The sequence below is a fragment of the Sceloporus occidentalis genome, unplaced genomic scaffold (assembly GCF_023333645.1).
Source record: "Sceloporus occidentalis isolate IW3139 unplaced genomic scaffold, rSceOcc1.0.p SCAF_15, whole genome shotgun sequence".
In the NCBI taxonomy this organism is placed as follows: domain Eukaryota; kingdom Metazoa; phylum Chordata; class Lepidosauria; order Squamata; family Phrynosomatidae; genus Sceloporus; species Sceloporus occidentalis.
In genome coordinates this window covers 15,632,082-15,657,500 of record NW_028316995.1, presented here as the reverse complement: position 1 = coordinate 15,657,500, position 25,419 = coordinate 15,632,082, and the positions used below count along the sequence as shown (strand labels likewise).

The window sequence follows — 25,419 nt, the reverse complement described above, 5'->3', positions numbered from 1 at the left end:
CTTGGGCGGGTTGGACCGCCGGTGCGGCACCCGGGCTGGGCACCCCGAGGTCCGGGGAGCCCCTGGCGGGACCCTCGGGGGTCTGCCCCATGGTGGTGTTCCCGGGACCCGGCCCGGGACTTGGGCGGGTTGGACCGCCGTTGCTGCACCCGGGCTGGGCACCCCGAGGTCCGGGGAGCCCCTGGCGGGACCCTCGGGGGTCTGCCTTAGGTGCTCTTCCCGGGACCCGGCCCGGGACTTGGGCGGGTTGGACCGCCGGTGCTGCACCCGGGCTGGGCACCCCGAGGTCCGGGGAGCCCCTGGCGGGACCCTCGGGGGTCTGCCCCCTGGTGGTCTTCCCGGGACCCGGCCCGGGACTTGGGCGGGTTGGACCGCCGGTGCGGCACCCGGGCTGGGCACCCCGAGGTCCGGGGAGCCCCTGGCGGGACCCTCGGGGGTCTGCCCCATGGTGCTCTTCCCGGGACCCGGCCCGGGACTTGGCCGGGTTGGACCGCCGGTGCGGCACCCGGGCTGGGCACCCCGAGGTCCGGGGAGCCCCTGGCGGGACCCTCGGGGGTCTGCCCCATGGTGGTGTTCCCGGGACCCGGCCCGGGACTTGGGCGGGTTGGACCGCCGTTGCTGCACCCGGGCTGGGCACCCCGAGGTCCGGGGAGCCCCTGGCGGGACCCTCGGGGGTCTGCCCCCTGGTGCTCTTCCCGGGACCCGGCCCGGGACTTGGGCGGGTTGGACCGCCGGTGCGGCACCCGGGCTGGGCACCCCGAGGTCCGGGGAGCCCCTGGCGGGACCCTCGGGGGTCTGCCCCATGGTGGTGTTCCCGGGACCCGGCCCGGGACTTGGGCGGGTTGGACCGCCGTTGCTGCACCCGGGCTGGGCACCCCGAGGTCCGGGGAGCCCCTGGCGGGACCCTCGGGGGTCTGCCTTAGGTGCTCTTCCCGGGACCCGGCCCGGGACTTGGGCGGGTTGGACCGCCGGTGCTGCACCCGGGCTGGGCACCCCGAGGTCCGGGGAGCCCCTGGCGGGACCCTCGGGGGTCTGCCCCCTGGTGGTCTTCCCGGGACCCGGCCCGGGACTTGGGCGGGTTGGACCGCCGTTGCTGCACCCGGGCTGGGCACCCCGAGGTCCGGGGAGCCCCTGGCGGGACCCTCGGGGGTCTGCCCCCTGGTGCTCTTCCCGGGACCCGGCCCGGGACTTGGGCGGGTTGGACCGCCGGTGCGGCACCCGGGCTGGGCACCCCGAGGTCCGGGGAGCCCCTGGCGGGACCCTCGGGGGTCTGCCCCATGGTGGTGTTCCCGGGACCCGGCCCGGGACTTGGGCGGGTTGGACCGCCGTTGCTGCACCCGGGCTGGGCACCCCGAGGTCCGGGGAGCCCCTGGCGGGACCCTCGGGGGTCTGCCCCCTGGTGCTCTTCCCGGGACCCGGCCCGGGACTTGGGCGGGTTGGACCGCTGGTGCGGCACCCGGGCTGGTCCTCCCGAGGTCCGGGGAGCCCCTGGCGGGACCCTCGGGGGTCTGCCCCATGGTGCTCTTCCCGGGACCCGGCCCGGGACTTGGGCGGGTTGGACCGCCGGTGCGGCACCCGGGCTGGTCCTCCCGAGGTCCGGGGAGCCCCTGGCGGGACCCTCGGGGGTCTGCCCCATGGTGGTGTTCCCGGGACCCGTCCCGGGACTTGGGCGGGTTGGACCGCCGGTGCGGCACCCGGGCTGGTCCTCCCGAGGTCCTGGGAGCCCCTGGCGGGACCCTCGGGGGTCTGCCCCATGGTGGTGTTCCCGGGACCCGGCCCGGGACTTGGGCGGGTTGGACCGCCGGTGCTGCACCCGTGCTGAGCACCCCGAGGTCCGGGGAGCCCCTGGCGGGACCCTCGGGGCTCTGCCTTAGGTGCTCTTCCCGGGACCCGGCCCGGGACTTGGGCGGGTTGGACCGCCGGTGCTGCACCCGGGCTGGGCACCCCGAGGTCCGGGGAGCCCCTGGCGGGACCCTCGGGGGTCTGCCCCAAGGTAGTGTTCTCGGGACACGGCCCGGGACTTGGGCGGGTTGGACCGCCGGTGCGGCACCCGGGCTGGGCACCCCGAGGTCCGTGGAGCCCCTGGCGGGACCCTCGGGGGTCTGCCCCAAGGTGGTGTTCCCGGGACACGGCCCGGGACATGGGCGGGTTGGACCGCCGGTGCGGCACCCGGGCTGGTCCTCCCGAGGTCCGTGGAGCCCCGGGCGGGACCCTCGGAGGTCTACAGGACGGTGGGGTTCCCGGGGCCGGGGCCGGGACATGGCCGGCACCCGGGCTGGGCTTCGCGAGGTCGTTGGGAGCCGGCTCTCTGGAACAAGCAGCAGCAGCTTCCCTATATATCCGGCGGAGGGTGCCTGACGTCCCTGGCGAACCGGGACGGAGTTCCACGTCACCACCGGGAAAATCCGGCAAGGCATGCCGACTTCGATGGAGCGAGGGTCGGATGCGGCCGGCAAATCCGACCTCATTGACTTCCAGGGTTTCTCAAGCAACTTGACCTGCCAAAAACGGGGACTTAGAGCAAAACTGCCGGCCGGCCGCGATCAACTTAGGCGGCCGGGAACGGGCACTTTGGGCACATCGACATCTACAGGACACCTAAATGGATAAATCTGGATGGAATTTTCTGTCTTTTTACCTAATTTTGTGAGGATTCAGAGGGAAAATGAAAAAAACACAGATTTTTTTTTCTAATTCTTGCTACTTTTTACTAAATTTCTAATTCTAAATTTTCAGCTAATCATCCAACTATGGTATCAAAAGAAAGCTCTATCTCTCCTTGAAAAAACAATATATAGTTTATATGGGTACACTATTCACAGTAAAAGAGAATCATCGCTGAACCGACATAGCGCAAAAATGGCAAAATTTCTCCGGGATTGAAGGGGTTAAACATAAAAATAAATAATAATATATATATGATTGTTAACAGCAATCACAATACTATCACGTAATAGGATTGTGATCGCTGTTAGCAATTATATATATATATAGTACAGTAGAGGTTGTAGCCGTATTAGTCCAGTGGTGTCAATATCAAAAAACAGATGGAATAAGTATCTTGTGATAATACCTTTTTTATTGGACTAACAGAATTTTGGAATGACAAGCTTTCGGGAGCTCTTCTCCCTTTCTCAAGTCTAAAACATTTCTGAGCAAAACGACACATAGAATTCAATGTTGTGTGGCAGGGGAGGGGGGCTTACTACCCAGATCTGATAAGAGAGGGTGAGATGTTGTAAAAGTATGTGTCCCTCCAGAGGGTCATAAATGTTCTGAGTGGGGAATTTTGAGGGGGGGGGGGGTTAGCACTGCTGAAGATAAATTGACAAAAATAAATAAATACCATAAGATGCTAGTGCTCACATACAGCATCTGCTCTCACCTGCTCCTTTAGCTGGCTGACCTTGTCTTGAAGAATCATCCACATATCATCCATATATATAAAAAATTGTTATTTCATTTTTCTGTCCAATTTTGGTGTGTTAACCACACTCATTAAAAGTAACACACCAAATTTAGACAACCCCCCCCAAAATATTAGATATATAAGTATAATTGCTAACAGCAATCACAATCCTATCACGCCCAGGCTGCCAGTACATGCTGGAAACTGGGCATGATAGGAATGTGATTACAGCCTCCCTATGCCATGCAAACTCCCCACACACACACACTCATTCACAAACATTTAGCCTAAACTATAGCATAACACCCATCACTCTCACACACTTACTAATCCACTCTCACTGAATGTTTTCCTACCTTTCCTCTGTCAATGTCACGTTTCCTCCTCCTCTTTGTTCTTCCTCCTCTTTGTTCTTCCTCCTCTTTGTTCTTCCTCTTGGCTCTTCTTCTCTGTCCTGTCCTTCCGGTGCAATGAGTTTGAAAAGCGGTGGGCGTGGCTTCAGTGTTGTGCGCCGGGATATGACATCAAATCCGGACGCACAGCATCAGTTGCCGCGCGGCTCGCAAGGGAGCAGGATCGGGGGTCTGCATTAACAGACCTCCTGCTCTCTTGATTGACTTTAAGCCGGTTAGAGGGAGATCCTTGATCTCCCCAACCGAGCCTGTTCCTCTAGCGGCGGACATTACTGTCCGTCTCTGTAGTGGTGCCGGCGTGGTGGCACCCCCCTGATGAGCGGCACCTGGGCCCCCGGCTAGGTATGCTACTGGCTGAGAACATGTGTAACATTGGAACTGTTGGCACGTTTAACTGCATCAAGCTGCTGAGGAATATCATGGGAGTTTTGTTTTTCATGCATCTGCTCTCACCTGCTCCTTTAGCTGGCTGACCTTGTCTTGAAGAATCATCCACACGTTCTTTAGGTTCATTTCAACATTTTCCATCCGATCTTCCATCTTTCTCAAAAGCTTCTCATGGGCTTCCTAAATAAATAAATGGTCGATCACTAGAAAACACCCTACACGTCAATCGTGTCTGTACTAGAATTGATCCAGACTACATATGCGATCTTTGGAACAACTCCTCTCTAAGCTACAGTACCATTCAAAAGTATTTCCTTGTTTTTAACCTGTTCAGAACCCATAGAATAAATGATTGTGTGAATGAAAGTGAATTAGGGAGTGATTGTAAAATTGTTTGTGTGAATTATAGGTGCGTAATTGATTTGGTCTTTAAGCACTGGGGACCAAGATGGTACAGGCAGGGTGTTTGGGGACAATGTTGACTCATTCTGGGCTATTTGAGAACAAAAATGGCACGTCCTATGTGTGTGTGTGTGTAATTTGGGTGCTGGTCAGGTTCTATGTGGGCAGTGTGGATGCCAGGACTGACTTTGGGGTGTGCAATCTGTGATCTATGCCTGTAATTTAGGGGGGTTTATTAATGCTGAGTTTAATGCTGAGTTCCTATGTGAATTCCAATTGATCTATACCTGCAACGCTGGGTTTTTGTGTTATTCTGTTAATCTTTATCTGCTATGCTATGTTTCCATAAATTTTTTATGTTTACCTGCTAATACAGGATTTGTATGTTTTAGTTAGTTGATCCATACCTGCAATGCTGTTTCCATGTGTTCTTTATTTGATCTATACCTTCAGTGCTGAGTTTATATGTAATTTCTAGTTGAGCCGTACCTGCAATGCTGGGTTTGTGTGTTCTGTTGATTTATACCTGCAATGCTATGTTTCCATACATTATTTATGTATACCTGCAAATACAGGGTTTTTATGTCTTATTCAGTTGCACGTGCTGTTTCCATGTGTTGTTTATTTGATTTATACCTGAACTACAGGGCGTAAGTGAATGAGAGGTATGGTTTAGTGAATGAGGGGACAAAGGGACTCTTGGGGTGATTACGGGGGAGAGGACCTCTCAATGTCACGGTGCAGTCAGAAGGAGGGAAGACTTCCCCCTGATCTGCAGTCAGTGTGGCAAATATTTTTTGGTGTTGTAGCGGAGGGAGCGATTGCATGCTGTGGAGCGGGGCCCAAGGAAATGCTTGGGTAGGGTCCAATTTTTTCACTATGAAATATATTGGCAACAGGGTCTTATAATTTATATCTAGATATATTGGCAGCAGGGGCAAATATTAAAGAATGAAAAATAACTGCCAGTTTAGCTGTTATTTTGAAATCATATTTCAATCAAGGTCTTTCCGTCAAAGAGATAACTACATATTATGTATATACCGTATTGGCCCGAATATAGGCTGCACTTTTTTCCCCCACTTTAAGTCTTTATATTCGGTGTCTGACGCCCAGGACATGCAGTTCCGGGTGCCTGGCAGGCAGCAGGGTCAGGATACAGATCCCCCGCAGCGGTGCAGAGGGCCTGTATCCTACTCTCGGATACGCTCAGACAGCCTCCCCTGCCGGCACTTTACACAGGGGGGAGTGCCGGCACGGGAGGTTGTCTAAGTGAATTGCGCAGACGTTCACCGGCAGCAGAAGTTGTTTACGCGCGCATCGCCGCTGCCGGTGAACACAAGGGGAGTCCCGGCTAGGGAGATTGTTAAAGCACATCGTGCAGACGTGCCGGCAGCGGAGGTTGTTTACGCGCATCGCCGCAGCCGGTGAACGTCCGCACGATGCGTTTTATCTCTGCCCCCAAGACATACCAGAGCAGACTCCCGGGTGTCTTGCGGGGCCGGCGTGGGACATCTACGCAATACACGTATACAACTTCCGGTGCCGGCACTTCCGCTGAGTTGTAGGTAAATGTCCCCCGGCGGCCCCGCAAGACAATCGGGAGTCTGCTCTGGTAAGTCGGGGGGGGACAGAGTGGCAGCATATCTCGAGAGGGAGGGGAGGACAGAGTGGCAGCATATCTCGAGGGGGCAGAGTGGCAGCAAATCTCGGGGTGGGGGGGACAGAGTGGCAGCATATCTCGGGGGGGCAGAGTGGCAGCAAATCTCGGGGGTGGGGGGGACAGAGTGGCAGCAGATCTCAGGGGTGGGGGGGGGACAGAGTGGCAGCATATCTATTACAAAACTTTTTCTTTAAAAAAGCACCAAACTTTTAGGGTGCGGCCTATATCCAAGCCAATACGGTATATCTTTTTTTATAATTGCCTCCTGATTTGTTTGGGTTCCATGTCTGGGGGGTTCACCTAGTGGTACTCAGCTCAACTTTTGACATAACTCCTACAGATTTGTCAATGCCATCTCCTGTGATCCAGTGCATATGGCTTGCAAGAGAGTTCCAGGAGGTCTAACAAGACCCCTGAGAGCATTCACAAAAAAATGAATTTTTAATAAATATTTATTTCTTTCTATGGCAGAGATTTTGCAGCCTAAACTGGTGGCAGAAGTGGAGATGGGGGTGAGTGTACACTTTAGCTCTGCAGCTGCTTCTAGTAAGCAAAATAACACAGAATGTAAAGGTCTACAATATATTCATTCTTTTTTTAGTTTTAGTGCTCATTACATTCAACAAACATTTTGAGTACAAAATGACTAGCCTGCTGCAGACCTTTGAATCAGCTGCAAAAAGCCATGGCTTTCCTATAACACATTTTGTAATATCAGTGATAAACATGTTAAAAGCTTCTGCGGAATATACACATTAACTACAACCTTTTTTTTTGCTTGTCACTCAACCATTGCCTTATCAATTCAACTATTTCAATATCCACACGTCTGTATACAGTAGTCTTATTTTTTAATGTGGGGCCTAAACTACCCAGGATTAGGGGGCAGGACTGGCGGCGGGGGGAGGGGCTCTCTGGTGTCCAACTGCGACATAGACAACAGGCAAGGAGGGCCCTGCTCAACGAGTTTACAGGATCTAAGAGAAGCAATTGTTGCTGCCCATCAATCTGCAAAAAGGGTTATTCATTCATTATATATTCAAAACAAAGAAATAAAGTGCTGCGCAAAGTTTACAAACGACACCACAATATGTGCGGAAATTAAATAATACTTAAATTCATTAAAATGGATTCTTCAATAGGTTCCTCTGTTGAGAAGCCCATAGAGCCCCTTCTGGGGAATGGAGTTTCTTCTTTGTACCGGTGTATCAGAAAAGACCGGAGGAGAAGGAGTTAAAAAAGTAGTAACTTTAATATAAATAAAAAAATATAGTATCTTACATATAAGAACACTTTAACGCTCCCGTGGGAAGGACCGGAATAATGCTGTGTTATAGCAGGAACAGCTTGGTTCTCTCAGGATTCCTCTGTGTCCACTTCCTCAATGGGCGTATTCAGCACAACGCGTTTCACCAATCGGCTTCCTCAGGTGCATTCTGCAGCACCAAGGTATTATACTTGTTTAAGTTGTGTCATTACTCCAGATATCTGGCATTTTCATTTTAAGCGCTGAGTATCACTTTTTCCTTTTCATTCATTATATATTCATTCTACAGTGAGAAATATTATTCAAAAGGAAAAATGAAAAAACCCAAGAGTTACATTGTTACATATATATATGTAGTTCAGCCTTTCCCACATCTGTTAATTGCTGTTGATCACTCCTGTGTTCCAATGGTACAGGAGCTAATCCTGTTAGCACAGGTAGAAATGTACTTGTTTTCCATGAAAACAGCTAAGTGACCCCAAACATTTGATTGATATATACTGTCTGTATACTAAATAAGAAGGAAAATGGTCAAAAGACACAGAAAATGCTCTGGTTCTATATTGTAAAAATGTCCTGGTCATTAAGGCAGACAATTTAACCCTTCTGTTGTGAGAATACATAAGTGGCAACACTGTTTTAAAAAATATTTAATGTAAATATTTAATTTTCTGATTGGCTAGCACAATGTGTAAGTGGGCATTAATGCTCTACAAAACAATGTCACTGTCATTTTTGCAACAACAGACACACTTTCAAGCAAAATAATATCCATGTTTTTAAACAGAATCCTTAAATGCCATCTCAATCACATGAACACTCACTGATTAGCAGTTTAGAGGTTAAACTTTCTCAGTCATGGCTACTCTATGACATCAGAAACATGAGAAGAGTCATAGCACGGATCCAAGAGTTCCGTGTGCACATTTTTGTTCACAGTGTAGAGGTGAATAGAGGCGAATAACTTGAGTAGAGAGATTACAGAAAGCTGCAGCCATGCCCCTTTGGGCAACATGCAGTATTTGCATGGACTATTTGGATAATAGTTGTGACGTGGCAGCGATTTGTTGCGGGCACACTTTCCATCACAAGTGCATCCTTCAGTGGTTTTGCACTAGCCCCAAAGTATCGTGCCCACGGTGCAGAAAGGAGCTGAAAAGCAGCAAATGTTTTCTGGAAAAGTTATATTTTGATGTGGGAGAGCAGGATGGTCCTGCTCTTGACCCAGAATCTTTAAAGAGGGAAGTCGACCAACTGACTTCCCAACTGCAGGAACAACAGCAGCGCATTGAAGAACAACAGAAAGAATTGAAAGCAAACATGGAGGAGCTTGAGAGATATAGAAAGGAGATTAAATCTGGAAAGAACATAGAGACGCTGCTGGAATCGCAGACAGAGGAGGTACGGATGGTGGTGACGCAAATGGGGACAGGACCGGAAGCATTTTTAGACCTAGCTTCGTACAGCCTAGCTATAACCAAAGATTACAACGATTTGAAAGCGGATCACAAGGCCTCTGAGGAGATGATTGAACATTTAACATCAGAATTAAATATCTCTAATGAAAGGGCTCAGAGCGCTGTAATAGAATATGAAAAGTTACGAGAAGAGCAAAATACCACCTGGAATACTCTGATTACTATCCAAAAAGAGCTGGTTGTCAACAGGAATGATGTAAAACATGCAGAGAAAGATATTGTGAGCGTAGTAAAGGAAGCAGAGCCCTTGCAGGAACCATTTATCTCCCAACCACCATCAGAAGGAGCCATAAATTGCCGCTTGTATAATAACCTCGCACCACCTGGACTTCAGAGATCCATCCTCTGCCTCGCTGATGACATCTTGCGTAAAACAGTTACCCCACCAACAACAACCAAGGCCGCTACTAGACCTGAAGAATCTGAGAGGCTTCTCTTCTTTGGACTGCGGCAACCAAAGCTTGGTTCCCCTGGCTAGAAGGAATAATAACATCAATTCTAGTGAAATAACAATCTCTTGTGGATTGTATTGGATATTTAGATGCCTTAGAATTAGTAATTAATAAATAGTTAAATGTATAATTGTCTTCTGTGTGAGTTGCTTTAGTATATAGTGATGGGGTTATGCATTACCACCATATCTGTTCAGTAAATGGTATTTATTTAAATGTAATTTATTAATACGTAATAGTTTATTTTTTCAGATTTCTGTTTTTTCCAGTTGACATACAGCTTACAAATTTGTGGATGAAATAATATATTCTTGCCAACATTATTTTTTTGTGGGTGTCTTTACATTTTAAAGTGTCAGGGGCAGTGGAGGCTCCTCCATGGGAGCACATGCGCACGTGAACCCCCAAGCGTAAAAGGTAGACACAACAGCAGTAAGCCAATGGCCAATATCTGAGAAAACTACTTTCCACACGATTCCATGGCACTGCAGAATCAAACCCACAGCTATAATAGCAAATAAAGGAAGTTAAGGTATAAACTTATGGCCAATATGAAATCAGAGGCTGGCACAGGAGTGACCCAGATGGGCAGCGTACTAAAATATTCTCTACCCCAATAGCTGTATGTGGTTAAAATAGCTTCCCCCTCACACACACACACACACACAGCTATAACATGCATACTCGCAAAAAAAAAGGCGTAAGAAAACACATTGAAAAAGTGCAGTGACCAAAAAACAGAAAAATATACCAAGCAGCATCTAAAGTATGAACACAACAGCTTAAACAAACAAGTAGTTTATTCATCTTTTCCACACAAGAAAATCCAAGCTTCGCTTAAATTCAACATAGCAAAAGTTTCAGTTTTCCCTAATTTCAGGTCACTTACCTCGGTTTTGGGGTTTCATGGCAATATAAATATACAAATTTAAAATTACACATTCTAAATTGAATATACATAGCGTGTATTTTTGTAATCAATATAAATGAACAGTCTGTAATGAGAAATAACTGTACACATCCCAGATAGAATACAAAATGTACATTTGCTTTGTTGCAATATAAGATTTATAAACACGTCTTTGCCCATAGAAAAACTTGTGCACATTGGTGACTGTATATACCACATAGAAAATGGGGATACAAAGCTGAGACCTTGGACCACAGACAGGGAAACTGTGACAATGACAAGAAATAATGAACAATTTTGTAAAGAAATGAGAAGAATTGATAAATAAGTTATACAGAAAGTCACCACAGGTCCAAAACATTGGATGTAAAAAAAAAAAAAAGCCTTAAAAAAAAAAAAAAAAACCTCCCACACATACATTTATTTTGTTGACATTGTCCCAGATGCGCAAAAAAAAATGATACAGAATCGCAACTTCTGTAACTTCCATGTAGTTTCTATTGCAAGGGTGGTGTTAGTACAGGCCAGCTGCACCACATTTACCATAACAGCTAGTTCTACTTCACGATAATACATGTTTGTAGTCAGAATTTAACTGATTATTTAAGGTTTGTGTTTGGGGCGAAGGAAATAACCATTCGTAGAAGAAGCTGTTGGTGAGGTCTACCTCATGTCCTAGAGGGCTGTAGATCAACCCATAGAGTGCACAGCGAGTTATTTACCAAGTGCCCGTTTCATGGGGTCTGTTCTAAAATTAACAGATGAACCAACTTAGCGTAGAATGCCTAGCCTAAATAGACATGTTGGGCTGCTAAAATGGGAACGTAGAACGAAAGATTTCATTTCAGAAGAATGAAAACTAGGGGACCAGACCACCCAGAAAGGCAGTCATGCCCATATTGTTATTCCACAGATGTGTTTTACTTAAATAAAATAAAAAGTGATCATGGTACAATGTTTGAAAAGTGGTCTTCCCTCCATAGTGATGAAATGGCGCACTCACCAGAACAGTGCTGCCATGGTGATAAATCCACTTCACAATCTAAGCACCAAAATTGCTTATTTTTAAGATCCTTTCCACTATATTCAACACTAACGTTCTAATCGTCAGGAACCGATTCTAGAGAATCCAGAGACACAATAAGAACCGGACTATCTACAAAACAGAGACAATTTCAGCAATATATTTGAACAGGGAAACTATATCTGTCTACAAAATATAAAATTCCTAAGATAAAACCTGACAGTAATTGTTAGAAACCAATTTCATGCTTCCAAAAAAATATATAAAATAATTTTTATTGGTGGGAGAAGGGATAAGATCGTTCTCGGACAACGTGTACATCAGAGATTCCATATATCAAGCTGCACGACAGCCATTGGTGCATGTTAAGTTTCCATATACCGATTTTACTCGGTATTAAAACATTTCAGGTGGCTGATCCAAAGAGGAGAAGATCCAAACCGGGCACGTGAATTAAAAAATATTCACTCTCATAACTGGCTGCACAGATTAAGATTTCATTACATCTCTGCTCCTATTTCCATCCATTTTCTAGTCCGTAGTGCAACATTAAGGAAAAATCCTGGTGCAAATGTCAAACACCCAAGGATGCTGGTGTGATTTTCCTAATGGCGTTGTTGAGAGCCGCAATCTTTTCTTCTAGGAGGTAGTTTTTCTTTTCTGCACTCTTCTGCCTCTCCTCAGTAACTTGAAGAGCCTTCATCAGATGTGCGTTCTCTACATAGAGATCCTTCAACAACAGATCCGATTTTGCATTTTTTTCCAGCTACAGAATACACAAAAAGAATCAAAACATCAATTGGGTAACTATGGAATAACGGATTATGTCATCATACTTATAAGGTGAAAGTTAGGTAAAAGATAAAATTTCAGCTGTACTTTGTGCGAGCAATTTCTGCAGCAAATGCATAGGTGGAATGTAAATGTATGTTAAAGTTAACAGCCATAATCTATATACTAGCGCAGGTTGATAGAGTTTAAAAGAAATGTACACATACGGCTGCTGAGAACGGGGGCATACCTAGAGTATGTGGCACCTGGGGTGGATCTTGTATGTGGCACACCCCCCATACACACACTTTAAAACTGCATAGCTTCTATCATTAGGCAAACATTAACAGGGATACAACATAACTTTTATTATATACTGAAGCAGACATTGACAGGGGTGCAGCATAACACATATCACTATATACTGAGGCCGACATTGACGGTGGCACAGCATAACTGCTATCATTACATCCTGAAGCAAACATTGACAGTGGTACTGCATAACTGCTATCGTTCTATACTAAGGCAAACATTATTATTCGTATTATTTATTGTTTTATATAGCGTCATCAAATTCCGTAGCGCTGTCCAATGGATAGACAGGACATAACAAGTAGTATGTAACATAACAAATTGATAATAAGGAGGGCCCTGCTCAAATGAGCTTACAATCTAGATCTATTGACGGTGTTACAGCATAGTCACTATATACTGAGGCAGACATTGACGGTGGTACAGCATAATCCCTATTACTGTACATTGAGACAGACATTGACAATAATGCAGCATAACCCCTATCACTATATACTAAGCCAAAATTGATGTGGTGTGTTACTTACTTTTAATAAGTGTGGTTAACACACCAGAATTGGACCAAAAAAAATTAACAAAAATATTATATTTTATAATTGCTAACAGCAATCACAATCCTATCATGCCCAGGCAGCCAGTACATGCTGGAACCTGGGCATGATAGGAATGTGATTACAGCTTCCCTTTGCCATGCTACCCCCCCCAGACACACACTTACACATCCATTACACAAACATTCATTCACAAACATTCAGCATAAACTATGGCATAACACCCATCACTCTCACACACTTACTAATCCACTCTCACTGAATGTTTTCCTACCTTTTCTCTGTCGCTGTCACGTTTGCTCCTCCTCTTCGTTCTTCCTCTTGGCTCTTCTTCTTCTGTGTCCTGTCCTTCCGGTGCAGTGGGCGCGGCTTCAGTGTTGTGCGCCGGGATATGACATCAAATCCTGACGCACAGCATCCGCTGCCGTGCGCATCGCAAGGGAGCAGGATCGGGGGACTGGGTTAACAGACTTGCTGCTTCCCTATATTGACTTTAAGCCGGTTAGAGGGAGATCCTTGATCTCCCCAACCGAGCCTGTTCCTCTAGCGGCAGACATTACTGTCCGTCTCTGTAGTGGTGCCGGTGTGGTGGCACCCCCCTGATGAGGGGCACCTGGGGCGCACCGCCCCCCGCTAGGTATGCTACTGGCTGAGAACATGTGTAACATTGGAACTATTGGCACGTTTAACTGCATCAAGCTGCTGAGGAATATCATGGGAGTTTTGTTTTTCATGCATCTGCTCTCACCTGCTCCTTTAGCTGGTTGACCTTGTCTTGAAGAATCATCCGCACGTTCTTTAAGTTCATTTCAACATTTTCCATCCGATCTTCCATCTTTCTCAAAAGCTTCTCATGGGCTTCCTAAATAAATAAATGGTCGATCACTAGAAAACACCCTTTACGTCAATTGTGTCTGTACTAGAACTGATGCAGACTACATATGCGGTCTTTGGAACAACTCCTCTCTAAGCTACACTACCATTCAAAAGTATTTCCTTGTTTTTAACCTGTTCAGTCCCAATAGGACATAGGTGTACATCCTTGAGACCTGTTCCAAGAAGGCTGTTAGGATGCCATGGAACCCTGCTTGCCGATTGCCGTGAGACTAGCACAGACAGATCAACGGAGGGAGGAAAGAAAAAATGAAATATAAATAAAAATTTACTGAGAGCCAAGTGATGTCACCATAACATCACTGGCATCAAAAATGTATGAGAGATCCCAAAGGAATAACTTGCCCTACTACCACCCTCTCAGGAACTATAAATAATGTTCATTAGGATTCTTTATAAATGTGGGGAGAGTGTAGTGTTGGGTGTTTTATCAGCTAGCTGTTGTATACCTGCTGCATGGCCAGTTGCCTGTTTGCCTGCTCAGCATGGAATCTCAGCTTCTCCTGCATCTGCTGGACTATTTGCTGTTCTTCCAACAATCTGTTCTGTGTCTGAGACAGCTGGTCCTTTGGCACAGAAGCACTGACTTGTTCTTTCAATTGCTGGACCTCTCTCATGTGCTGGGACTGCGCAAGCATTAGCTTCGTATTGGCTTCAAGAACCTAGATGGTGAGAATTACCAACACTTTATATGAGGACGAAAAAATAAAGAGGTACATTAAACGTGAAAAAATGATGATTTTAGACTCCAAAGGCCTAGGAATAGACACATTAGCATTGTTACAGTTAAATCCAAACAAGCCAAATGTCCTGCCTGTATACACCAACATAAACGTAGTACTATTTTGTAATGACAACGCGTTTTGTGTCATCCGTTCTGGCACTGGTGGAATGTATCTTCTACATTATTATGGAAGCCCCTTCAAGCAGCTGTGTCTTTAATTAACAGCTTGTATCGCATACAATTGTGTGATAGCTTTGAAAACTAACATGTATCAAGCCGTAGGTGCACAGCATGTTTCACTTTATAGATGGGCTCATCTCTTTGGCACCCATGGGACTACTACAGTGCCTTGGACACCCTTCCCCCCCATGCTACAAGGGGCGCCTAATTGTAATGTTCGTTCAGAGAGCCTAGCAGATACTCAACACAAGTTTACATAGGTTTACCTTGTCTTGGGAGTCATCCAGTGCCTCTCTGAGCTGGGCTTGGATTCTCCTCAGGTCCTGACATTCACCAAGTGCGCGTTTCAAGTCAGATTCCACTTCCGTTATTTCTATTACCTGCAGCCGCAAAATAATTTTCATTATATGCTTGTAAAAACAGTTAAAGTCAGAAATAAGCATTTTAGGGCTCAAACATTTGACGTTACTGATAGTGCCATATATTATGATGGGCCAGACCTCAGTCGAAGGTTCACAGCAAGGGTAAACTTGGACATGTGTCTTTTTTTATCCAACTTAAATTACTGTTACTAATGTTACTATGTATTACATTTACTGGGGTCTGGAGTAGTGAGGGACCCTGTTGGTCATTCACAGCATGTCCTTAAATAACCTCAAATCAAAAGCTCTAGCTCAGGGATATTCTTGGGTGAACTTAATCTTTGGCAAATAAACTACAAAACTAGTAACACTGCTTCTCCCCTTGGTTCTGAGGACAGGTTTACATATTGACTTTACCTTGTGTGCGCTTTCTTTAAGTTCTTTGGTCACTCGTTGACATTCTTCTTCCAGAGCCTGCTTTGCTTGCTTTAGTGATGAAACATCTTGCTGAAGAGCCCCCATAGCCAAGAGCTAGAAGCAAAATAAAATAATTAACATAGCGTCAGGTGGCACATATGGACAGTCTTTAGGACAGATAAAAAAAAACAATATCTATAGTTCCATGATATGTCTCCATATTATGCTTAGACTCATACAAACATATAAATGTCATCACTAGGTATTATTTCTAAATTTCAATTTGTGCACTACTATATGGACAAAGGTATTGGGACAAACCACTTAACTGCTGAAACCAGGGTTTGGGCTAGGCTCAGTGAAAGAAATGGCTACCAAGACATTTTGGACAACACTATGCTTCCAACTTTGTGGGAACAGTTTGGGGAAGCCCTTTTCTATTCCAGCAGGACTGTGTCCCAGTGCAGAAAGCAAGGTCCATAAAGACATGGTTGGATGAATTTGGTGTGGAAGAACTGACCCGCACAGAGCCCTGACCTCAACCCAATCAAACATCCTTGGGATGAACTGGAACAGAGATTGTGAGCTGGGCCTTCTCATCCAACATCAGTGCCTGACCTCACAAATGCTCTACTGGATGAATGGGCAAAAAATCTCACAGAAACAAATAAAAAATCTTGAGGAAAGCCCTCCCAGAAGAGTGGAAGCTGTTAGTTATAGCTGCAACGGGGGGGGCAAATATGTAAAATACCGTTAATATAAAATGTCAATGACATCTGCTTATGTGGTGGTTTAAAAGGAAATTGTTCACAACTGTTTAAGCTTTAGAAAACAGTATTATATCTAACTCTTGATAGCTCATACATATTTGAAAATAACAAAAAAGGTAAATAATTACACAAATTCACACACTGGGGTCTGAAACGAACTCCGTCCTCCAAGCCAGCACTGGAGCTGACTGGCAGTAAGTATATGACCTTCGGGGAGATGGATGGAAGACAGCTGGGGGGGGGGGGGGATTCTGCAGCATCCTGACACACATTTCAAAAAATGGAAATGGGCCATGCAGAAATCATTAAAGTGCAATAATATCATTGCCGGGATATCTCTTTTACGCTATTTTATAAAAAGTACAAGCATTACATCAAAAAGCTGTTATAAAAGGGAAACTTTGGGCACTAAATAAGGAGATGATAGGCTGGATTGCAGGATGAAGGTCTGCTGCTAAATTGAAAGAAGTGATAAAATCATTTAAGCTAATTCTACTACAACCCACTTTACGTTGTGTTGCGTTCTAGTAATGTAATACATAAGCCACACATATACAGCAACATATATATATACCGTATTGGCCCGAATATAGGCTGCACTTTTTCCCCCCACTTTAAGTCTTTAAAGTGGGGGTGCGACCTATATTCGGGGTCTAGCGCCCAACGCCCGGGACATGCAGTTCCGGGTGCCTGGCAGACAGCGGGGTTAGGATACAGACCCCCCGCAGCGGTGCAGGGGACCTGCATCCTACTCTCCGATACGCTCAGACAGCCTCCCCTGCCGGCACTTTCCACGGGGGGAGTGCCGGCACAGGAGATTGTCTAAGCGCATCGTGCAGACGTGCTGGCAGTGGAGGTTGTTTACGCGCATCGTCGCAGCCGGTGAATGTCTGCACGATGCATTTTACCTCTGCCCCCAAGACTTACCAGAGCAGACACCCGGGTGTCTGGCGGGTCCGGCGGGGGACATCTACACAATATGCGTATACAACTTCCGGTGCCTGCACTTCCGCTAAGTCCCGGCACCGGGAGTTGTATACATACCTCGGGGGGGGGGACAGAGTGGCAGCATATAGGGGGGGGGGGCAGAGTGGCAGCATATCTATTACAAAACGTTTTCTTTAAAAAGCACCAAACTTTTAGGGTGCGGCCTATATTCGGGTGCGGCCTATATCCAAGCCAATACGGTATATATATATTTGCAAATAAAAAAATTAAATATTAATTTTTAATAAAATTAGAAAACAGGTTTATTCTAAAAACACTAAAAGGTTTTTCTACAAGATTATTAGCATAACATCCTAATATCAGCCGATACCTTTTCTTTTGAAATGTCCAGCTCCTGTTCTAGCTGCCGTCTTTCGCTTTGCCACGCTGTGAGTCTCTGCAGCTTCTCTTCCTCCAAAGCACTGAGCGCTTCCCGCAGCTGATCTATGGTTGCAGTCGCTTCTTGCTGCTGCCGCGCCACCTCCTTTAGTTGGGCGTTTAGCGACCGGATGGTCTCCTCCTTACCCACATTCTGGGCGCTCAAATCAGACAGGGAGCCGTTAAGCTGGAGAGACTGTGTATTCAATCGAGATAGCTCATCACTATATTTCTCACTCTAAGGAGAAGAAAACAACAACAAGCCATAAGAATTCACAAAACTGTGCCACTAATACAGTTACTGTACACTTATCCTTCCGCATAGTGATTACATTATCTGTCACCTTTATCGATAGTCGCTACCCAATACAAATAATTCCGACCAACCTGCCTCACAAATGGACGGTGTCCATCCTCCTGCAATAACCAAGGGGCAGCATACAACTACTGTGATCTACAGAAAGGCAGCAGGTGATGAGAATAGAAGGACAAGGACTTATTCGAAGGCTAAATAAGCACCACCTCAAACAGATGTGTCACTCTTCCCAAATCTGACATGTAACAGTCGTATGCACTAACTAAGCCACAGTAACAAAAAATACATTTATATGTAATAAAAACCCCTTTCATGTATACCATGGGGAAAGGTCCTCAAGAACTCCATGAATATTACTCTAGCTATCTTAGCTCTGCCCTAATGTTAAGCCGTTTGTTCAGGCAGTTTTTTGTTTTTTTTAAAGATTAGATGAGATGAAAAGGACAGAACTTTAGAACAGAAAACAGATTAGCTAACGCTGCCACCAAGACGCAGAGCTCACATTCCATAAGTTTAAAGTATAAACTAAATGTCTCAAAACTGTTAAACTGATTGGCAAACAAACAAAAAGCTCATACTGTAGGTAAGCGAGCTGTATGATACGTTTCTTAATACTATACATTTATTAATTGAAGGGATTTTCATTTCAAAAACACAGATTTTTGTGTTACCTCCGCTTTGGCCACACGCAGCTCCTGTTCCAGGTTTTGTCTCTCGTTTTGCCACGCTGTGAGTCTCTGCAGCTTCTCTTCCTCCAAAGCACTGAGCATTTCCCGTAGTTGTTCTGTGGTTGCAGCCACTTCTTTCTGCTGCTGGGTCTTTACCCGCACTTCACTGTTTAGCCTCTGGATGGCCTCCTCTTTACCCAAATTCTGGGCACTCAGATGAGACAGGGTTCCATTCAGCTGAGACAGCTCATCCCGGTACTTCTCGTTCTAAGGAGACATTTATAGGGATTTTTCATATAAAGACATAGCTCTAATATAAGTTACAAGCACTCTAAGATGAGTGAATAGTCTTGTGTCTTAACTCTAGTAGAACTATAACCGCTCAGTACTGGGTTGGAGATGTCGGGCTTTACCCTGCAGGTTCCTATGCCTAACTGTATCACACACAGTCCAGTGTACTTCATTATACTCAAGCTCTACAAGCAACAGGTTAGCAAGCCTTCCAGGGAATACAACAACACAAATAAATTAAGTGTTCTGCCAGGTTATGCATAAAGATGAGAATATATCAGTATACGTTACTTACTTGTATCCCCTTTCCCTGGCTATACCCCTTTCTATGCCAGAAGTAGAAAGCAGGCGGAAGTTAACCAATGGCCATATTGCCCCAGTCTGTCTCTCATAACAAAATAAATCCTAACCATGAATAAGGAATAATTAAAACTAAATAGATTAGAAAATGTGATCCATGTCTCCTTGGCAGAACAGACATCATTATGCTACATATTTAATAGTAGTCTTGTCCCTAATGATGAGCAAGAGGTGAAACCCACTTGTCCTGTATTCGGACTGTATAAAATAACATTAGACGTGAGAGATGGTCTCCATCCATACCATCTTCGTTATTATATTGTGGAATCTACATGCACGTTATTGTGTAGTCTGCAATATGAATACCAGCAGCGTGTTTATGGTATTTGTATGCCAGGACGAAACTAGCAGACTAAGGTAAAGGATATGTTGAACAGGCATTAATGGGTGGTCCATCATCAGCGGCCATTGAATTTTGTTTTTAACGTTACCTCAGCTTTGGCCATGTGCAGCTCCTGTTCTAGGTGTTGTCTCTCGCTCTGCCATGCTCCGAGTCTCTGCAGCCGCTCTCGCTCTAAACCATTGAGTGCTTCCTGCATTTGTTCTATGGTGGCAGCCGCCTCTTTATGCCGCTGCACCACCTCCTGCAGTTGGCTGTTTAGCTGTTGGATGGTCTCCTCCTTATCCACGTTCTGCGCTTTCAGATCAGACAGGGTGCTATTCAGCTGCAGACTTTGCGTACTCAATTGAGACAGCTCATCCTTGTATTGCTCATTCTAAGGAGAGGGACAGAGTTATTCGGACCTCAAACAGCCAACCCAACTTACAGTATATGCCAGTGAGGTCTGCAGGTGGTAATGAACTGCTCCACCTAGAGGACTGGAACAGTATAACCTGCACAGGGCAATAAGAATATCTATGTATTCTTTCTATAACAAAGCACATCTGTAATTGGGCGAGTGCCATTAATTAGGGTCTCATTTGTCTCAGATGACTTTTTGGTTAAGTCAATTAATATTCCTTCCTCTAGTACCCTTGTTTACTAGAGAGATAAAAGATCCATGCAAGAGTGGATTGACAATGGGGTGGTGTAGTGACTACAACTCTAATGAGGATTTTTGTTTTCTTTTGTTTTTGTCCTGTGTCATAGAAGAATTTACCACTTTTAAATTTGGGATTAGAAATAAAATAAAAGGGAAAATAGTTATTTGTAATCCGATGTTTAATGACTGTCAATAGAAATGTTGAGAATTCCCCTATGAATATTTAATGTTTTCACCTATTTTTTCCAATGAAATAAAAAAAGGGATGCCAAAGGGCACTCACCTGCTTGGTCAGCTCTTGTGCATCACTGTGCAGCTTCTCTCTCTCTCTCTTTAATTCTTCTACTTGTATCCTACGATAGGCACATCCACGTATATAAACTCATTAAAGTATATTTCAAAGGAGGATAGATGTCAGGGCGAGTGGTCATTGTCCAAAACTAGGGCTGGGGCTAACGAAAGAAAATTAACACACAAACGCCGATTACCTGGTCATTGTATTTAGTTCTTCCAAGTCAGACACTTTTTGCTGCAATGGTTCTAGTTTTTTCCTCAATAAGCTGTTGTCCTCAGAGAGTCGGCACAGCTCCATCCTATGTAAACAAGTTAGATGTTAGAAAGCAGTGATTTTCCATTATATACACAGTACATAGGCCTTATTTAGTTAGTCAGCACCTGTCAGAAGAAAGCACATTATTTAATTTATCAAGACAGAAGGTGCGGGGAAAAAAATGCTATTAGTTAATAAAGAAATATAGTACTGTATTCATGTTGTCATGTTACTGCAAAAGACAAAATTACATAGCTTCACATTTTTGGGTAAAAAATATATTTTATACACACACACACACACACACACAGACACAGATACATATTTACACGCCCATATTAAATACAAAAGCCACAAAGAATTCATAGGGATTGAAATGTAAATTATTGTTTGTTCAGAAAAAACCCAATGTACAAAAGCCAATAACATAATTGTCATTGAGATCTCATCAACACAAAGATAAAGCAATCTCCTTCTTGATATACAAATATTTAAAAGAAAATGAGTGCGGTGATTAATTAAACCATTTTTTTTTACAGTGTAGAAAGACTAATAAAACTAGAGAAATATGATTAGTATGGAGAGTACAGACCTGTCGGACAGGGCAATCCCAAGCAAAAGCACGAGCCTTCCCAATACATTTAAAGCATGTTATAGCACAGATTGAGGGGTCAGTAGAGTGATTAGTAATGTCTATTCGGTGACGATAATTTTTTTTTTTTTATACTGACTCCTAATTAGTGAACATAAAACTATAAAAAGCTCAATTGCCAAACCTGTTATCCAGACTTGCGCTGGTTTCTATTTCCCGCACTAAGTCTTCTAGCTTGAAAAGTTTGTCTCTTGTATAGCCTTTTTCCTTCTCTAGCTCTTCCATGGCATATTGGACCTTGTTGGTTGCCTCTTCTTCCATCTGCTGGAGTTTGCCAGATGCTTCTCTGATTTCACTCTGGAGGATGTTTATCTCCTCTTCCTTCTTTCTCACCTCCTGAGACAGCAGCACATTTCGATTAATAAGTTCCTCCACCAGGTGTGTTTCCTCTACATCTTGCAGAGATAGGCACACATTTTGTAGCTCACTTGAATGTTTGCAAGCCTGTTCCATCTGAGCCATGGTTGCCTTCTTCTGTTCAAGTTCTTCAACCAGGCCTGGCAAACCTGCAACCTGTTTTTGGAGTTCTTCCTTATCGCTTATTAGCTCTTGGATGCTCAAACGTAGTTTTTCAACAGCGTCGTTACTTTCCTGTATTTTAGAGAGAAGCTCTTTTTCCTTTTCCTTGGACAGAAGACATTCTTCCTCTTTAGCTTTCACTTGGCTTACTAATAGATCTCTTTCCTCTTCTAGCCGATTCTGTTCTCCCAGAAGCACCTTTTTACCCTTTGTTTCATCCTGCAGCTGCGCTCTTAGAGAAGATACTACCTTCTCCATCTCTTCAATCTTTATCAAAGCATTTGTTTCTGCCTTTTCTAACAAAGCTTCCCTTTCTTCTGCTGCCTTCAAAGAGCATAAAAGCTGCTGGTACTGAAGATGCTGGGATTTGATCTGTTTAATTTCCATCTGTACAAGCTCATCTTTATTTTCTACCAAACTGCCTGCGCCAACCATTTTAGGCGTATTTATTTCATCTTGGTCTGTTTTACAAACGTTGGCCTCACCTGTCCCCATATAATACCCAGACTCGGAAAATGGCTGCTGGTTTAGACTGATCAGGCTTTCTTCTAAAAGATCAGAATGCCTGTTCAACAGTTCATGCTTGCCTACGGTGCAAGGACACCTTTTGTGTTCCATAAAACCTACGTGCAAGCTCTGAATTTCCTCGTTCAGCTGATGAATGCGTGTTCTGTACTGGTCTTCAATCTGTTCCTTCTCCACGGCAAAGGTTTTACAGATAAGCGCCTGTTCCTCATTGTGCTTCTCTTCTAGCTTAAGCTGCTCTTTTTTCCACCGCACCATTAAAGCCCTCTCTCTCTCTTCCCACTGAGATCTCTCCATGACGTGTTCTTGTCTCAGTGCCTTTTTATCCTCTTCGTGTTTGCGCAGGGTCTCCTCCTTTTCACAGTGGTGCTGCTGCACTATGCTTTGGGAATATTCCGCATACTGAGCTTCAATTTCTGCCAACCTCTGTTTCAGTTGTTCTTCTGCCTGACCCCTATAGATAAATAACGTGGATGTTCACCTGAATTAGAGAGCATTTCGCATTTAGTCAAAAGACACTCTTAAACGGAGTACAAACATTTTAGGGATTATTGGGTGCACTTGCTTTGTGGTTAAAGTTGATGCATTGCTATAAGGACAAGTTTTTACTTTTAATATAAAAAAAAAACTCTGCATGACCCCTTAGGTATAGTTTAAAATACTATTTTACTTGAGAACTTGTGGCAAAAGGTGGCAAAACTAGCATCTTCAAATAGTTTACTGTTTTGAAGTTTTGAAGGGCCAAGTAAATTCACAAGGGTAGAAATAATGGGGAGACCCTGAGTGCATGAAGATGGAATGGCTGCTCTCTTAGTATATACATAAGGTGGGTTTCTAATGCGTGCTTCTTATTTTATTTTTATTCATCTTATCTTTACTTATCTTATTTGGTAAATGATTACATAGATTTATGTAAAAGTATAAAACTATAAAATGTAGGATCTGAGGATATTCTCTGTACACTATTCTGCTGTAACACTTATCCAACATGAAACTGACCTGCTAGTTCTGTAAATTATAACACTTTCTAAACTGTTAAATCATAAATAATGGGTGTAAGACTGAATAACTCCCCACCTGTTATATTGGCGCTATTCATTAAAGCTTGATGGGGACTATAGCTTTGGGCTAGCATAAACCTTTTCAACATACAGAATAGTTGAAAGGTAAGGTGTTCTTACCCACACACTTGAGTATGCTGGACAACAAGAATTTGTACAGGAATAAGCATCTGATACAAAGGCTCTAGGTTCATGGTCCCTCATCGTTTACACTTGGCCATTGGGGTGACCCAGTTAGTCATGTACATGTCATATGACTGTATCTGGGGACTATGAAAGGGTTCACCCTGAGATTCTTCAAAAACATTAATTTGTAGTGACTTGCCAATGGATCCAAAGCAAACCACACATTAAAAAATACATGGCTGAATAATATGCAAGAACTCTTCTGCATACCTTCCAGGAAAAAATCCTGAAATCACTTCCCATAAAATAAAAAAAATTCCATAAAAGAATTTCCATTGTTAAGATTTTGCTAAATTAACCCAGTAAGGTTTCTTTTTACTGCAAACCATAAAAATATTGTGAAATCCCCCTTTTAGCTGAATAAAATATATAAGTCATACATGTTAACGTGGAGTTTCATAAAAATCTTTTGGATGAAAACATTTATCACTGGTGGATGTATGAAGTGTTGGAAGAAGGTTTATTCACTAAAGGGAGAGTTTGTAGGAAATATATGGTTCAAACCCCCTGACTTCCCTATATATTATAAAGTTCCAATCCCAAAGAGCTTCAGCTGCAGGAATAGTTTGTCCACCCTATGCAACGCACAGTTCTATCATTATTTAACTGAGCCTTAAGAACCCCTATTTCTCTACACTTATTAAATTATGCAGTATGCCTGGCCAGCTCAGTTCTTCGGAATCTCTGAATGTTGGGCATTCATAACAAGCCTTGACGTGAAGGGGTTAAAACCACAATTCTCCTGCCAACTCTACCTTTAGTGAATAGATCCCACATACAGTTATATAATCATTGATAAGGCATTTTAACTAACATCACATGCCCCGAACAATAACACAGCTTGTAACGAGTTTACAAGTAACAATGCAAAAGATATTGACTGTGGTGAGACAAGGACTTCAAAAGGCAAAGAATGTTGATACTGTTACACATTTACAGGAGAAACCATGGCTTTGGTGTCAGCCTTCTCTATAGTACACAATTATCATGATAGAGGGCATCAAAGACAAAAGCCAGACTGTTCGTGAGTGGACATGAGCTAGACTTAGGATCCCAATTTAATTTACACTTAATGGAATAATCCACTCCTATGGAATATCATAGTAAATAGTGACCCTGGAACAACATCAGACACACAAAGTTCAAGGCATTAGAACAGACAACACAGAGCAGAACTGGCTCCAGCATTAGATGTGAGAAGATGTGATTGGTATTAGCTTAGTTGCAGCCATGCACAGTAAGGTTTAGGACAGCGGTGTCCAACTCTGCCCTCAAGGACCTTATTACAGACAGAAGTTCAGGATATTTGTGCATCAATACTTTATGCACGATCAATATTATGGATATATAGACAAGGACTGGATATAGACAACCTCTGATTCACAGCTCAGGTCTGAGATCGTAATTTGGACATCATGCCCCGACACTAGAGTTTACATATTTAATCACATGCTTAGTATTATCCTGAAATCCCACTGTGGAGGTCCAGAGTTTAACCAGGTTGGCACCGTCCAAATATCCAAGAATTCGGAACATTCCATCAAGACCCTTGAGTCA

General features: G+C 44.6%; 1 protein-coding gene across 1 annotated transcript in view; it reads right to left on the bottom strand.

Moving 5' to 3' along the window:
* Positions 1 to 11,979: 11,979 nt before the first annotated feature.
* The window catches only part of LOC149303299 (ninein-like protein), a 28,847-nt gene continuing 15,407 nt past the window's right edge, over positions 11,980 to 25,419 (bottom strand). Inside the window, exons 17-27 of the mRNA XM_089481426.1 lie at positions 20,858 to 20,962; positions 20,653 to 20,722; positions 19,818 to 20,102; positions 18,812 to 19,002; positions 18,739 to 18,778; positions 17,705 to 17,989; positions 15,617 to 15,730; positions 15,104 to 15,217; positions 14,383 to 14,595; positions 13,788 to 13,901; positions 11,980 to 12,171 (exon numbers count right to left, since the gene is read on the bottom strand). Coding sequence (XP_089337552.1) covers positions 11,980 to 12,171; positions 13,788 to 13,901; positions 14,383 to 14,595; positions 15,104 to 15,217; positions 15,617 to 15,730; positions 17,705 to 17,989; positions 18,739 to 18,778; positions 18,812 to 19,002; positions 19,818 to 20,102; positions 20,653 to 20,722; positions 20,858 to 20,962 — 1,723 coding nt within the window. The remainder of the gene's footprint in view (positions 12,172 to 13,787; positions 13,902 to 14,382; positions 14,596 to 15,103; positions 15,218 to 15,616; positions 15,731 to 17,704; positions 17,990 to 18,738; positions 18,779 to 18,811; positions 19,003 to 19,817; positions 20,103 to 20,652; positions 20,723 to 20,857; positions 20,963 to 25,419) is intronic.